Below are 12,441 nucleotides of genomic sequence, written 5' to 3'. Positions count from 1 at the left end.
TGGCACAATGGAGAGTTAGGACCCTAACATGGTCTTGGTATTGACCTGAGACAATTACTCAATGCCATGGACCCTAGCGTGGTCTTGGTATTGGACTGAGACAATTGTTCGGCTCCATAAAGGGTTAGAACCCTAGCATGACCATGTATAAACAATCTTATTTTCAATCAACATAAATTTTAAATAAATCAAATTGTACCAAATATTAATTAGACAAAACAACAAAAAAATTACAAATATTTAATTAGCTATAATAAAAACGTAGATTAGCCACGTTCCATGATCTGATATAAGTCTCCTATCCAATAATTTTGAAACAACTAATTGAAGGGTCTATAACATATCACGATAAGAGAAAAATATTCAAAAACATATATATTTTATATTTTTTGTAACTGCTATTTGTTAGTATACAAGAAAAATTTTAATTTTTGAATTTCGAAATTTTTAATTTAATAAATTTCTGTCAAATAGATTTTCAAAATTTATGAAATTTATTATTATTTTTTGTTAGTGAAAATATATTTAATAATGAAACAACACAATCCATTATGAGTGCAAAATAAATCTTATGGCCATTAGTGGAACATGCCATTAGCAGAATCTGGTTTTTAATTCTGCATAATTATGCAGAAGAATGTAGAATTTGGTTTATCTGTGAACGCACTGAATTGGGTTTAGCAACTCTAAAGGCTGATGGAGTGAAGGGAGCGGAAGAGCGTTGCTGTGGGTGTCAGCGCCACAAGCAGAACAAGGGAGTCTTCTATATATTTATCAGTTCCAAAGAAGGGAAGTTAAGAGTAGCAGGAGCTGAAACTTTTTTTGTGCTATAAGGATTGGAAGCAGAACATAAAAGCTGCAGAAGATGGTGTTGACAGAACCGGAAGTGTTGGACAGGTGAAAGGGGCTTATCATAGAATAAATCCAAAGCAACCTCGGAAATTGGGAATGAACAACATCTCATTTATTCTTTTATGATAATATCTTCTCCAAAAAATCACAAACCCATACAGTAATACAAATAAATTTATTACAAGATCACATCTGTTTCATGACAGCTAAATACGTGTGACATAAATCTACCTAGGAACAAAACTATCACAAGTTCACATAACTTAGAATAGACCACAAACCATGATTCGATTTGAACACATACAACATATAAGACTCACAAAACCGTAGTTCTAAATGGCAGTTAACAACTGCAACTTCAGCCGCAAAATAAAGGTTTTTCAACTCATCACAATCACTTAGTTCCCATTTGTCCACAATTTCTTGTAATGTCAAGTTTTGCGAGGAAATTGTAACTGCAACCGCAACCATAACTTTGAACCATGGACAATGCCTTACATAAGGATTATAAAGCTTCATAGTAGTTTGGAGATAGGCGTGGCTTAACCAAAACTTCAAGTGGAGTAGCTCTGGTATTGGTAAATCCAAAGAACTCAGTCATATCAATTGGTTCAGCAGAAGGATTCGAGATGTCAAAGCAATGCAACATGTTAGCCAAACTGAAATGGATCACGTTTAAGCCAAGGGACATTCCAGCACACATTCTTCTCCCACTTCCAAAGGGTAGCAACTCAAAATGGCGACCCCTAAGATCCACATGTTTTTGAGTGGTGAGGAATCTTTCTGGTTTGAATTCCAATGGATCTGACCAAACACTGGGGTCTCTGTGGATCTTCCACAAGTTATGCATTAGTCGAGTTCCCTTTTTGATGTGGTAGCCACCTAAGGTGCAATTTTCTATGAATTCACGAGGTGATGAAAGAGGTGCTGGTGGATACAATCTCAATGTCTCTTTAACTACGGCTTGAAGATACACAAGTTTGCTTATATCTGACTCTTTTACGTGTCCATCTTTGCCAATATGCATCTCAATTTCTTCTTTAGCCTTTTCCATTGCAAGAGGATTTCGTAATAGCAGACTTAGTGCCCATGTAAGAGTAACAGCAGCTGTATCAGTTCCACCCAAAATCAATTCCTGCAAATATGTTCAAGTTTGATCAAAAGGGTCCTCTCATTCAAAACAGAGAAATAAAGTGGAATACTATATATGTACATTCAATCTTTGAAATGATGGCAAGTATTTAAATATATTGTAGTACTAACCAGGGAAGTGGCTTTGCATATTGTATCAGCATCAAACCCTTCAAGCTGAGCCCCATTCAGTGCTGAAATCATCACATCCATAAAGTCTCCATCACCCTTCTTCTCACGGTGCTCCTCCAACCACTCACTCAACAGCTTGTCCATTTCCTTAGCGGTTGCTTTCATGGCCTTCTCATAGCCCCCGAAATCAAACCACCTCAAGCAAGGAACTCCATCAGCCACAGTGAAAGTCCCCATCAAATTCATGAACTCCTCTAAATTCTTCAGAAACCTTTCTGCCTTCTCCTTTCCCTCCACATGCACCACACCAAAGTATCTCTTCCCCACCACCATCCTCACTATAATGTTGAAAGTCAAATGTGCAAACCACTCCTTCATGTCCACCAAAGTAGCAGCACTATAAGATTCATTCTCCTTTTTGTTCTTGTTGTTTACACTAGTATAACATAAATTGCAGAGCTCTTTGATAGAGGTTTGAACCTCTGAGACACGAATGTGACTGAGTTGCGCTATTTTTCGGTTGGAGAGAAATTCAGAAGTGACAATCTTTCGAAGCTCTCGCCAATAGGATCCGTAAGGTGACAACCCTACAAAGGCTTGGTTGTAGGACATGACTTCCACGGCAACGAGTTTAGGACGTGATGAAACGGCAAGGTCGTTGGTGGTGAAGAGTTCCTTGGACATTTCCCAGTTGCTGAGCACCAAAGCCTCTTTAACACCGAGCTTGATGGTGAACAAGGGTCCATAGTTGTCAGCCAAAGCACCCAAAGTCCAATGGGGTGTTTGTGAGGCATTCAAGAGTGAAAGATGACCAAGTATTGGCCAAGCACCTTTCACTGTTGGAGCCTGTTTTCCACGAGAATTTCTACGATATAGATAGAAAATGAAGAAGTTTAGAGAAAGGAATGATACAATAAGAGTGGTGGTTTTTAAGGTGAAGCAATTTAGGAGAAAATCCATTTTTGCTTGTTATGGTGGAATATATTTGAACTTGTTTTCCTTTCTGGTTTTATAGGTAGAAGATGGGTCTAGGGTCTTGTGCATGGCCGCATGGTTGGACCAATATGAGGTCATTTTGTTTAACATGTCACCCCATGTTGGTGTGCTTGATGTGCAAGTATTAGAATCTATTAGTATGTTCTGCATAATGGAGACTAAAGTTGTTATTTGAAGGTGGTTGAAACATATTTGTTTTTATTTGATAAAGTTAGAAGAATAGTCAATAATTTGAGAAGCTTGGTGAGCAAGGATAGTTGACCAGGAAGATAAGATTCTATGGTGACTCTGACTCATGTGGACCAAAAACAAGAACAGCGCATATATGCACACGGTTGGTTGTAATAATCAACTACGAAGAAAAGGAAAGTGGGAAATTGCTTCCTGCATCTTTCTATAATTTCTTTATGTACTTGTTTAGTATAGTAGAAAGATGAAAAAAATGACATTTTAAAATTTTTATATTTTTTTTGAAAAATACAATTTGAAATGTACTAAAATAATTGGAATTACATATTTTGGAAAATTTATGAAAAAACATACTTACGAATGAAGATTTTTGAATGTCTACTTGATTTTCAATTATTTTGAATTGATTACACTCTAATAATTTTTTTACTACAAAATAAAATGTTCAAAACAATTTAAAATATATCTTAATAGTTTTTTCCTGTGCTCCACCAACCACTCATCTAAGATCAAATCCAGTTCTTTGGCAGTTTCTTTCATGGCTTTCACTCCCAAATTCATCAATCTCAGAACAGGAACAGCATCAGCCACTGTGCACACCCCCAACATCTGCATGAACTTCCTCAAACCCTTCACACACTTCTCTGCTTCTTTCTCACTAACCACTGCACTTTTACCTAATGGAAAACAAATCTCTGTTTAACGATGTTATCTTTAAATTTAAACAAGAAAAATTATAACAACACTCTTTTAATCATACTTTCTATGTTTTCTTTCTCTTATAATAAGTTAAACTTATAAGAGGTGTGACACTCAAGAAAAACATTAATCAAATATGTGTGGATAGCAGTGAATAGAGTTGTGAATACATAGTAACAAGAGAATTTTTAACGGTGGTAAGATAGATCATTTGAAATCTTTACACTGACACAGATATGAAGATTTGGTTATGGATTTAGTTTTTATATATCAGGTTTTGAATTTTAATTATCATAAAATAGCTGAACCTTCCATAACTCAATTATGCAGCAAAGATTGATGCAGCACTGTCATGTACACAACCAATCGTTCTGATTTAGAAACAAAATGGATATTCCAATAATGTTTTTATTCATTTATTTCTATGATATGTGTTTGATCTATTTTATATAATTATAATTTTGTTAATTTCGTTGAACCCACTCTAATTTACAAAAAGTGAGTAATGTATTAGTCTGATGTATTATTATTACCTAAAAAATTATGTAATGTCCAGTTTTATTTTCACATATCAGCTTTAACAAAATGAACTTTTTTTTTTTTTAGACATGACGTATATTCAAAATCGTGATAAAATAATTTTTAAATTATAAAATATTATAATAAATAGTAATGGATGTGCAAAAAGTTTGAGTTAAGTTTATCAATGAGATATTATAAATATTAAAAAATAGAAAAATATTTAAATATAGTTAGAAAAATATCTATTAGAAAGAAATTCAATGTAAGTATTAACAAACAAATAATTATTATAACCATCACCAAATGAATTGTGTTGTTGGTCATGATTGTTGTCGTATTACACTTCGTCATTATATTGTATTTTGTTTTGTTGTTGTTAAGTATTTGGTTGTTGAAAAATATTTTGTGTAACTGCTACTGCTTGAACTAGTAGATTTTGAATTATAAAATTTTGAAATGATTAAAACTAGGAACTCATGTATTGAATAGTTTTTTTTTAAATCAATTTGCTGACTAGAAGATACTTGTGTTCCCTGTAAGTAACGATCAACACAATTGTCCTAAATATCAACACATCTAATCTCGTACATTCATTCCTTATATCTCTAACCTACAACTACTAACCAACAACGATTTCTTAGTTTTTCCACCTCAATAGAATCTAGTGGAGTGTATAGCGAGGTTCCCATAGAAGCTGACTCAAATAATACTTTTTGAGAAAATCTAATTTCAAAATCTTCCTATTCAAATAAAAAATATTTGTTATAAAATAGTAAGTAATGTACATCTAAAAAAAAGTTGAAAGATTGTTGGACCAGTTGATGTGAATACAAAAAGTGTGGCGAACAGTAGAACTGTTCGGACAGCGGAATGGACCGAGGCTTTTAAGGAAGGGTGTAGATATAAGAAGTACGGTGCAGATAGTAAAAGTGTTGGGGTGAAAATATTAAAATGAGGAGTCTGAAAAGCAACTAAAAGCCATGGGACTCACAAACCCATTGCATGCACATTTTGTTCCAATTCACACCAAATAAATGTGGACCCCACAAGCATTTAATGTACATAAATATTTTTTTGATACAAAAGAACAAATAAATAAGTAAACGATTTATTTGACTATTTCAAGACCGGCGGCGGTGATATTTTTACATCATACACAATAAGAAACATATACAGAATATGTAATAAATATATATTTTATAAATTAATTAATTAATATTTTAATTATATTTAATTTATTTTTAATTTAAAATATTATTATATTATTATAATAATTTGTCAATTATATGTATTTTATTTTGGTGTTAACAAAATCTTTTTCTTTCAACATCCCTATAAAACACAAGATCCTAGAAAGAAACCATATATGATATGATTGCATGTTTGGGAAAGAACTGATATAATTGAATAATGAATAAAATTAAGAGTCAGCAAGTATTGATGAGAAATAGAGATCAAACAGACCAAATCACAAATATTGATAAATATACGATAATCAACACAACCATATTCTAAACTTAAAAAGAATTATTTTTATTTTCATATTTCTTTTTATCAACAATAAACAATATATAAATGTAAACCACTTAAAAATGGGTGATCAAACTCATTTAGAAAAGAAAACAATAACAACCTAATAACATAATTTTTTTTAAGAGAAGAGTGTTTTGGTGAATAGTTGGAAATGATTGTTATTTTAAGCATATTGTAAACACTAATTATTTGCGAAATTAAGAGTTTCATAGGTAGATGTAAAGGCTTTCTATTTTTGGGTGAGATGTATTTATTGGTTGGTTCATATAGTTGTATTTATTTTAATTTAGTACCTTCATTTATTTTTGATAAAAAAATCAACTTACTTATTGAGAAGGTAAGTTCCTCTCCATTATGGCCATTTGTCTTAGTAAGTTATTTATTTAAGTTACAAGTACATATCTTTGACCTAATTCTTTAATTAAAAGTTTTGAAATTTTGATAGGAAACTTTATTTGGTTAGGGATATTAAAAAAAAAGGAAAATTAATTATTTCATTGAATAAGCTTTTCCATGACAATCAAAGAGGAGAGTTTAGGTTTGATTTTCATTTCCTATTTCCTCTTTAAATAAAGTTTGTGTTCCTAAAAGAACTTCGGATTTCCATTACTCTTGAATTACTTGACCTAAGCATACCAAGTCTACTTATTTGTGCAAAGGCATCCCTACTAAAAGCAATACATTCTCTTCCTCTTGGTTTGCTCTGGTCAAAGTCATTTTTTAATTACGTTTTATTTATTTTATCAACAAAAAATAATATAATTAAAATTAAAAGGGGAGATTTCATAAACCTTTATACAAAACTAAACTTTAAAGATACTATCCGATATGTATAAAAGTAAACTTTAAAGATACAATCCGATTACGTTTTGTTAAATAAAGTTAAGTTTATGTTGGTTCATGATGTATTATTAATTAAAAAATTATTTTCACAAGAAAGAGTAAAGCATTAACTAATTACTTGATAAATCATTTGATTAATGTAATAGACTTGCATCTAATCTGTTTTTAGAATTATTTATGAATAAGTTTAGTCTAATTATGTATCGTTTTTTTAACACATGAGTTTTGATCTAGTTTATATATATATATATATATATATATATATAAATAATATATTTTCATGTGATGACAGATGATTGTTGTTGTTACTTGAGGTGTGAGCCTAGCAGAGATATGAAGTTGTATAGTAATAGTTTTTATATAAAAGAAAATTACTTGGTAAATCTTATCATTATTCTTGGAGGGCCATTTTTATTAGAAGTGTGTGGTTTATTTAATTATTGCTTAATACATGCAACATGCTACGCTTATTCTCAAGTTCTAGTATCCTAGAACCCATATAGATTTTTTAAACCATCCTTATCATCTTGGGCTAGAATTCGTCGTATCCCTGCATATGTAGGTTCCATAACAGCGCCAGCAACGTTACTGTGTCCAAGCCCTAGAATGTGACCAATTTCATGCAAACTTACAGTTTCCATATCAATGCCTGACCCACCAATGCTCCAACTTTCATCTCCATCAAAGTGTAATCTTCCATCTTGTGGGGAAAAAGCGTGAGCCAGAACCCCAAATGCCCCATCAAACGGGTACCCATCACCGTGGCTTCCACGGTGGAAGCCATACACTATGTCAGAAGAACCAGTGACTTCAGTGAAGGTGAAACTGTTGTTCTGTCTCCACGTTTGAAAGGCATTCGCCACTGCTTGTCTCACAGCGTTTATAGTGAGGGAAATTGCAGCAGATGAACTGCGTCGATAGGTTAATGCAAATTTCCTCCATCTTGGTGAGCCTGGAAAGTAACTGTAGTTTTGAGGAGCATTAGGGTTAGGGTTAGAAATGATTGGAATATCAGGCAATCCACAACGTGGGAGGCTCATGGTTTCGATAGTTTGGTCATCCACCACCCCACTGGTTGGCAAGTGATGGAATGCTTGGTAGTGTTTGAGAGCAGATTCAACGTTTTCATCGAAGTTGTTGTTGGAAGAAAATTGTTCGTTTACTTGGTAGCCTAAATGTTTGAGGTGGCTTCTGAGTGTGCCTACGCCATTGGCGTTTTGTCCCTTGCGAAGGCCCCTCAGGTTTTGGAGAGTTCTGGTGAAGGGAGTTGCAGAGACTCCTGGCACAGCAGAGGGAAATGGATTCACCAGACAGAGTACGAGGAACAAGATTGGATATTTTAGAATATTCAGAGACATGGTTGAAAAACAAATGGAACTAGGGTTTTGGTTTTGTGAAAGTTTGATGTGTATTTTGGTGCATGCATGCATGGCAATTTATAGAAGGGGAGCTAGGCTATTTTAATTGGTGTGGTCACCTATTAAGGAGATTTTTTTCATGTAAAATTTAATATATAATTGGATCATAATCACTTTGTAAATCCACAAAGTCTAATCTTTTAACATGTTGGGTCACACCTAAAAATATATTAGGTACGTATAAGACAATTTGATGATATATATAGAGTTGATTTAAACATGTAAATTAAAGTTCAGAAGTTTATAAACATCTATTTACAAGTTTTATAATTTAAAAAATATTTTTTTAAATTAATTAAATATAATTAAAATAACTTAATTGTTGATTAAAGGGTTAAAAGTAAATTGACGTAGGATTATTTTTTGATATAATTAAATAAAAAGTTTCAATATTATAATTATTTAAAAAAAATTGAAAAGGTTAAAAAAGAAATGAAAAAATTGGAAAATAATAATTCAGTAAAGAAAAGAGTAGGTAAAATGAGCATTTAAAATAAAATAAAAAATGAGTGAGAAAAGAAAATTTGAAAATATTTGGAATATCATTAAAATAAAATAAACATGTGGTGATATTTATAAAATTAAAATAAATAATGATAACTTTGCAAATTTTATATAAAATACTATAAACGTTTTAGAGATGTTAATTTGAGATTAATTGTTTAATGTCAACCATTAACTTTAAAACTTAAAAATAAGGAATGAATTATTGTGGTAATATCTCAAAACAAATCTTGGAAAAGAAATAGGCAAGGTAAAACCTTGTTTTGGTAATTATTTTTAATATGAATAATGTAATTAAATCCAAATTTAAATTAAATTCATATAAAATTTGTTAAGTTAATTTGTTTAATTTTGTTATATAATCACTCTTGTTGATTTAAAAATTTTGTGAAAAATCTTTCAATTTTAATCAACAACAAGTGATCATATGCATGAATAAAAATAAGAAAATGAAAGAAATTATAGGAAGAGGTCTAGTACAAAAGATAGCCTCATCCACTAGTCCTAATATCCAAACTCTCCTTTATTACATTTTATTATTTGTTGATCAAAGAGTCAAATTTTGTTTCATCCACTAAATTCTACACATCAGCATTCATTAAACTCTTCCGATATCATGACCATCAATCTTTACAAAATTATTGTAATTCAAATTTAATTTTCTAAAATCTTGATGATAAAGTTCGATACCCCACCTTCATTCCACGAGAGGAAAGTTACAATACTAAAATATAAAATATAACATATCTCACTATCAAATACTAAAATATAAAATATAACATATCTCACTATCAAATCCTTCGTAATAGATGAAATATTTATCTTAATTATTTTTTTTTGAAAATCATGTTTAGGATTACTCATATATTTTTCGTGAAGGGAATGCGTGTGTTGATAAGTTAGCTAATTTTGGATTTATTCATAGAGAATCTTTTCATTGGTATAATAGGCTACTATCTAGTCTGTTTTTAGAATTCTTTATGAATATGTATAGTGTTCCTACCAGGGAGATGAGACCTAGAGAACTATTGAAGTCTTCTTCTCCTTCCTTCGGTCGGTGGTGAACTTGGATTCTCCTCGTCCTCCTGCTTCTCCTTCGGCACTCGGTCTCAAGTGAACATCAGATGGTGGGGGTACCTGCGAAGACACTCCGACGCTCAAGTCAGTAAAGCGGGTGAAGGTGTTCTGGTAGGTGAACAATTATAAATGACATACCTTACTCCTTGGGATGTGTGCTATTTATATTATTCTAATGGGCCTACATTGTTGGGCCCGTTTATCGAGGTGGATACCGCTTAGGGTTGCATTACCTAATTCCTAATGGTGAATTAACTTCGCTGACCTTGGTTTGAACGTTAGGGATAATCAGGGTTGGCTGTCGGCCAAGTTCTCCAGATGTGAGTCGGCCATCGACCAGATTTTCCTGGTCTCGGTCGTCTCGACCAAGTCTTCTAAGGTCTCGACTAGGTGGGTCGTCGACCTCGTCGTTCGGCCAAGTCTCTATTGGTCTCGGTCAGGCTAACCAGGCCTCGGTCAGACTGATTAGGTCTCGGCCTCGTCGTTCGGCCAAGTCTCTCTTGGTTTGGGTCAGGCTGACCAGGCCTCGGTCAGACTGACTAAGTCTCGGCCTCGCCCATACCGGTACATATATGTATCATTTTTGTTAATATATAGGTTTTGGTTAGTCCTCTCATATATTTGTATTTTTTTTCTTCTTTAAGTGTCAGTTTTAATCTTCTTATATTTATTTTTGTCAATGTTAAATCATGTTTTTGTTGTGGTGATATTTATAAATAAAAAGAGTTGATAAAAAATTACATTATCAAAGAAAAAAATTTGCGCATTATTTAAATTTAGATGGTAAAATTGACTGAATATTAACAAAGTTCTCACTTTTATATAAAATAAAGAAAACTGAAATTTTGAGTTAAGCCTCAAATTGTTTTCTTCAACAATAAAAATTTAAATTATATGAGGGTACTTGGAGTGTTGTAACCCATGTATGTACACCGTCTATATACAAATAATAGTACCAAAAAATACATACTTAAAGTGTATTTATCTTAAAGTGTATATATGAAACTCAATTAAAAAAACCTATGTCAAAATTAAGCTATACACTTTCATCACCCTTTTTATCCTTAGCCACCTAAAGTCAATAGTTTTGCGTACAGTGCAACTAGCCATTGGCATTGAATTGAATAGAAACATTTTACTTATAATTTTGTTTAACTTAAAAGTTATTGATAATGTATTCAATACTCTACGTAGTCTATATTCCACTATATGTAGTCTATATTCAACTTTGTATCCAACTTCTTCAAGTTGGGACCTTGTGCCCTAAAATTGTACAATCTTTTTATAAAATTAAAGTGAACCTTAAACCTTATTTCTTTTTATAAATAAACACCATAATTTTTATCATTTTTGTAAATAAAGAACTTTTAACTTTTTTATTATGAAATGTATCTTTAAAATTTATCCTTTTGACGAATAATTTCTTTTATATCCAATTACTACTACACGAAAAAAAGTTTTAATGCGTAGGACACCATATTATGAGTGATCCGATAATAGTTTGATAGCGGGTGACACGATAGACCCAACAAATACTTGTTAGGATGGACTTTAAATGGTTCTGATACCATATTACAAAGTAGACTTTAAGACTAACTCACCCCATAAAACCGACTCATGGAGTGAGGTTTGCACCCCTCTTATACACATTGAAATATTCTCATTTTTAGTTGATGTGGGATCTCCAACCGTTTGTTTAACTTTCGTTAAATTCTAAAAGTTTATTTTAAAATTTCAGCAAAATAACGGAAGTTTTTTTAACTTTCGTTAAATTCCAAAGTTTTTTTTTAACTTTAAGTAAATTTCAAAGGTTTATTCTACAACCTTATAAGTCTTTTTAACATTTCTTAAGTTTCAAAGATTTATTCTAAACCCTCAATAAAATAAGGGAGATTTTGTTAACCTTTCTTAAATTCTAAAGATTTATTGTAGAACCCCAATAAAACACTTCAATTTATTCAAACTTCAATAAATAAATTTAATTAAATCTATTTATATATAAATAATTAGAAATTATATAGTTTTAATACTTTTTATATATTTTATAACTAAATTCTCTTAAATTTTGAAAGTGTAACTTTACATTATAAATGAGTTTTCTAAAAAATCTAAAATTATTTTAAAAGCAAAATAACTTTCGATAATAAGTATTTTAACAACTAATCTTAGATAATAAGTATTTCAATAGTAATTGCATATTTCTTATGATTGATGGTAGTTGGTTTATATAATTCTTAGTTTTTTTGTTACAAGCTGATACTTCGAAAAAACTTTACTTATGTTGTTTTAACTTTTGATGTTGTTGATATTTAATTCTTATAATTTTGAAATATTTTAAATTAAGGCTTTTATTTTAAAATACATTCAATAATTAATTCACTATCAAAAGTGAGAATAAAGTTAATTTTTCCTTGCAACATGTTCTTGTAATCTTTGAAGCCCTCGTAGCCAAGAACACACATGACGTTGAAACCCACATTTGATAGATAATGCAATTATTTAGGATATATAAAGTTTGGGTAATAAAATGATGGAAAAAGCAATA

General features: G+C 31.4%; 2 protein-coding genes across 2 annotated transcripts; both read right to left on the bottom strand.

The window, feature by feature from the left end:
• Positions 1 to 942: 942 nt before the first annotated feature.
• LOC137836822 (cytochrome P450 82A3) lies at positions 943 to 3,121 on the bottom strand. Its single transcript, XM_068645579.2, has 2 exons — positions 2,116 to 3,121; positions 943 to 1,987 (listed from the first exon to the last, which is right to left on the bottom strand). The coding sequence occupies exons 1-2, from the start codon at positions 3,073 to 3,075 to the stop codon at positions 1,358 to 1,360; spliced, it is 1,590 nt and encodes a 529-aa protein (XP_068501680.2). The 5' UTR covers positions 3,076 to 3,121; the 3' UTR covers positions 943 to 1,357.
• A 4,199-nt stretch (positions 3,122 to 7,320) lies between these two features.
• Positions 7,321 to 8,301, bottom strand: LOC150027828 (metalloendoproteinase 5-MMP-like). The gene has a single exon (XM_090301764.1). The coding sequence runs from the start codon at positions 8,253 to 8,255 to the stop codon at positions 7,386 to 7,388; it is 870 nt and encodes a 289-aa protein (XP_090157890.1). The 5' UTR covers positions 8,256 to 8,301; the 3' UTR covers positions 7,321 to 7,385.
• Between the last annotated feature and the right edge of the window lie 4,140 nt (positions 8,302 to 12,441).

The sequence above is a fragment of the Phaseolus vulgaris genome, chromosome 4 (genome assembly GCF_051622355.1).
Source record: "Phaseolus vulgaris cultivar YP4 chromosome 4, ASM5162235v1, whole genome shotgun sequence".
NCBI classification, from domain to species: domain Eukaryota; kingdom Viridiplantae; phylum Streptophyta; class Magnoliopsida; order Fabales; family Fabaceae; genus Phaseolus; species Phaseolus vulgaris.
Note: the sequence above shows the minus strand (reverse complement) of the source record. Positions and strands in the feature narration are given on the sequence as shown.

Bases quoted from the DNA above. Each gene is read 5' to 3' on its own strand.
- LOC137836822 (XM_068645579.2), bottom strand. From the start codon at position 3,075: ATGGATTTTCTCCTAAATTGCTTCACCTTAAAAACCACCACTCTTATT. The intron at 1,988-2,115 runs GTTAGTACTACA...ACATATTTGCAG, and splicing joins TATGCAAAGCCACTTCCCTG to GAATTGATTTTGGGTGGAAC.
- LOC150027828 (XM_090301764.1), bottom strand. From the start codon at position 8,255: ATGTCTCTGAATATTCTAAAATATCCAATCTTGTTCCTCGTACTCTGT.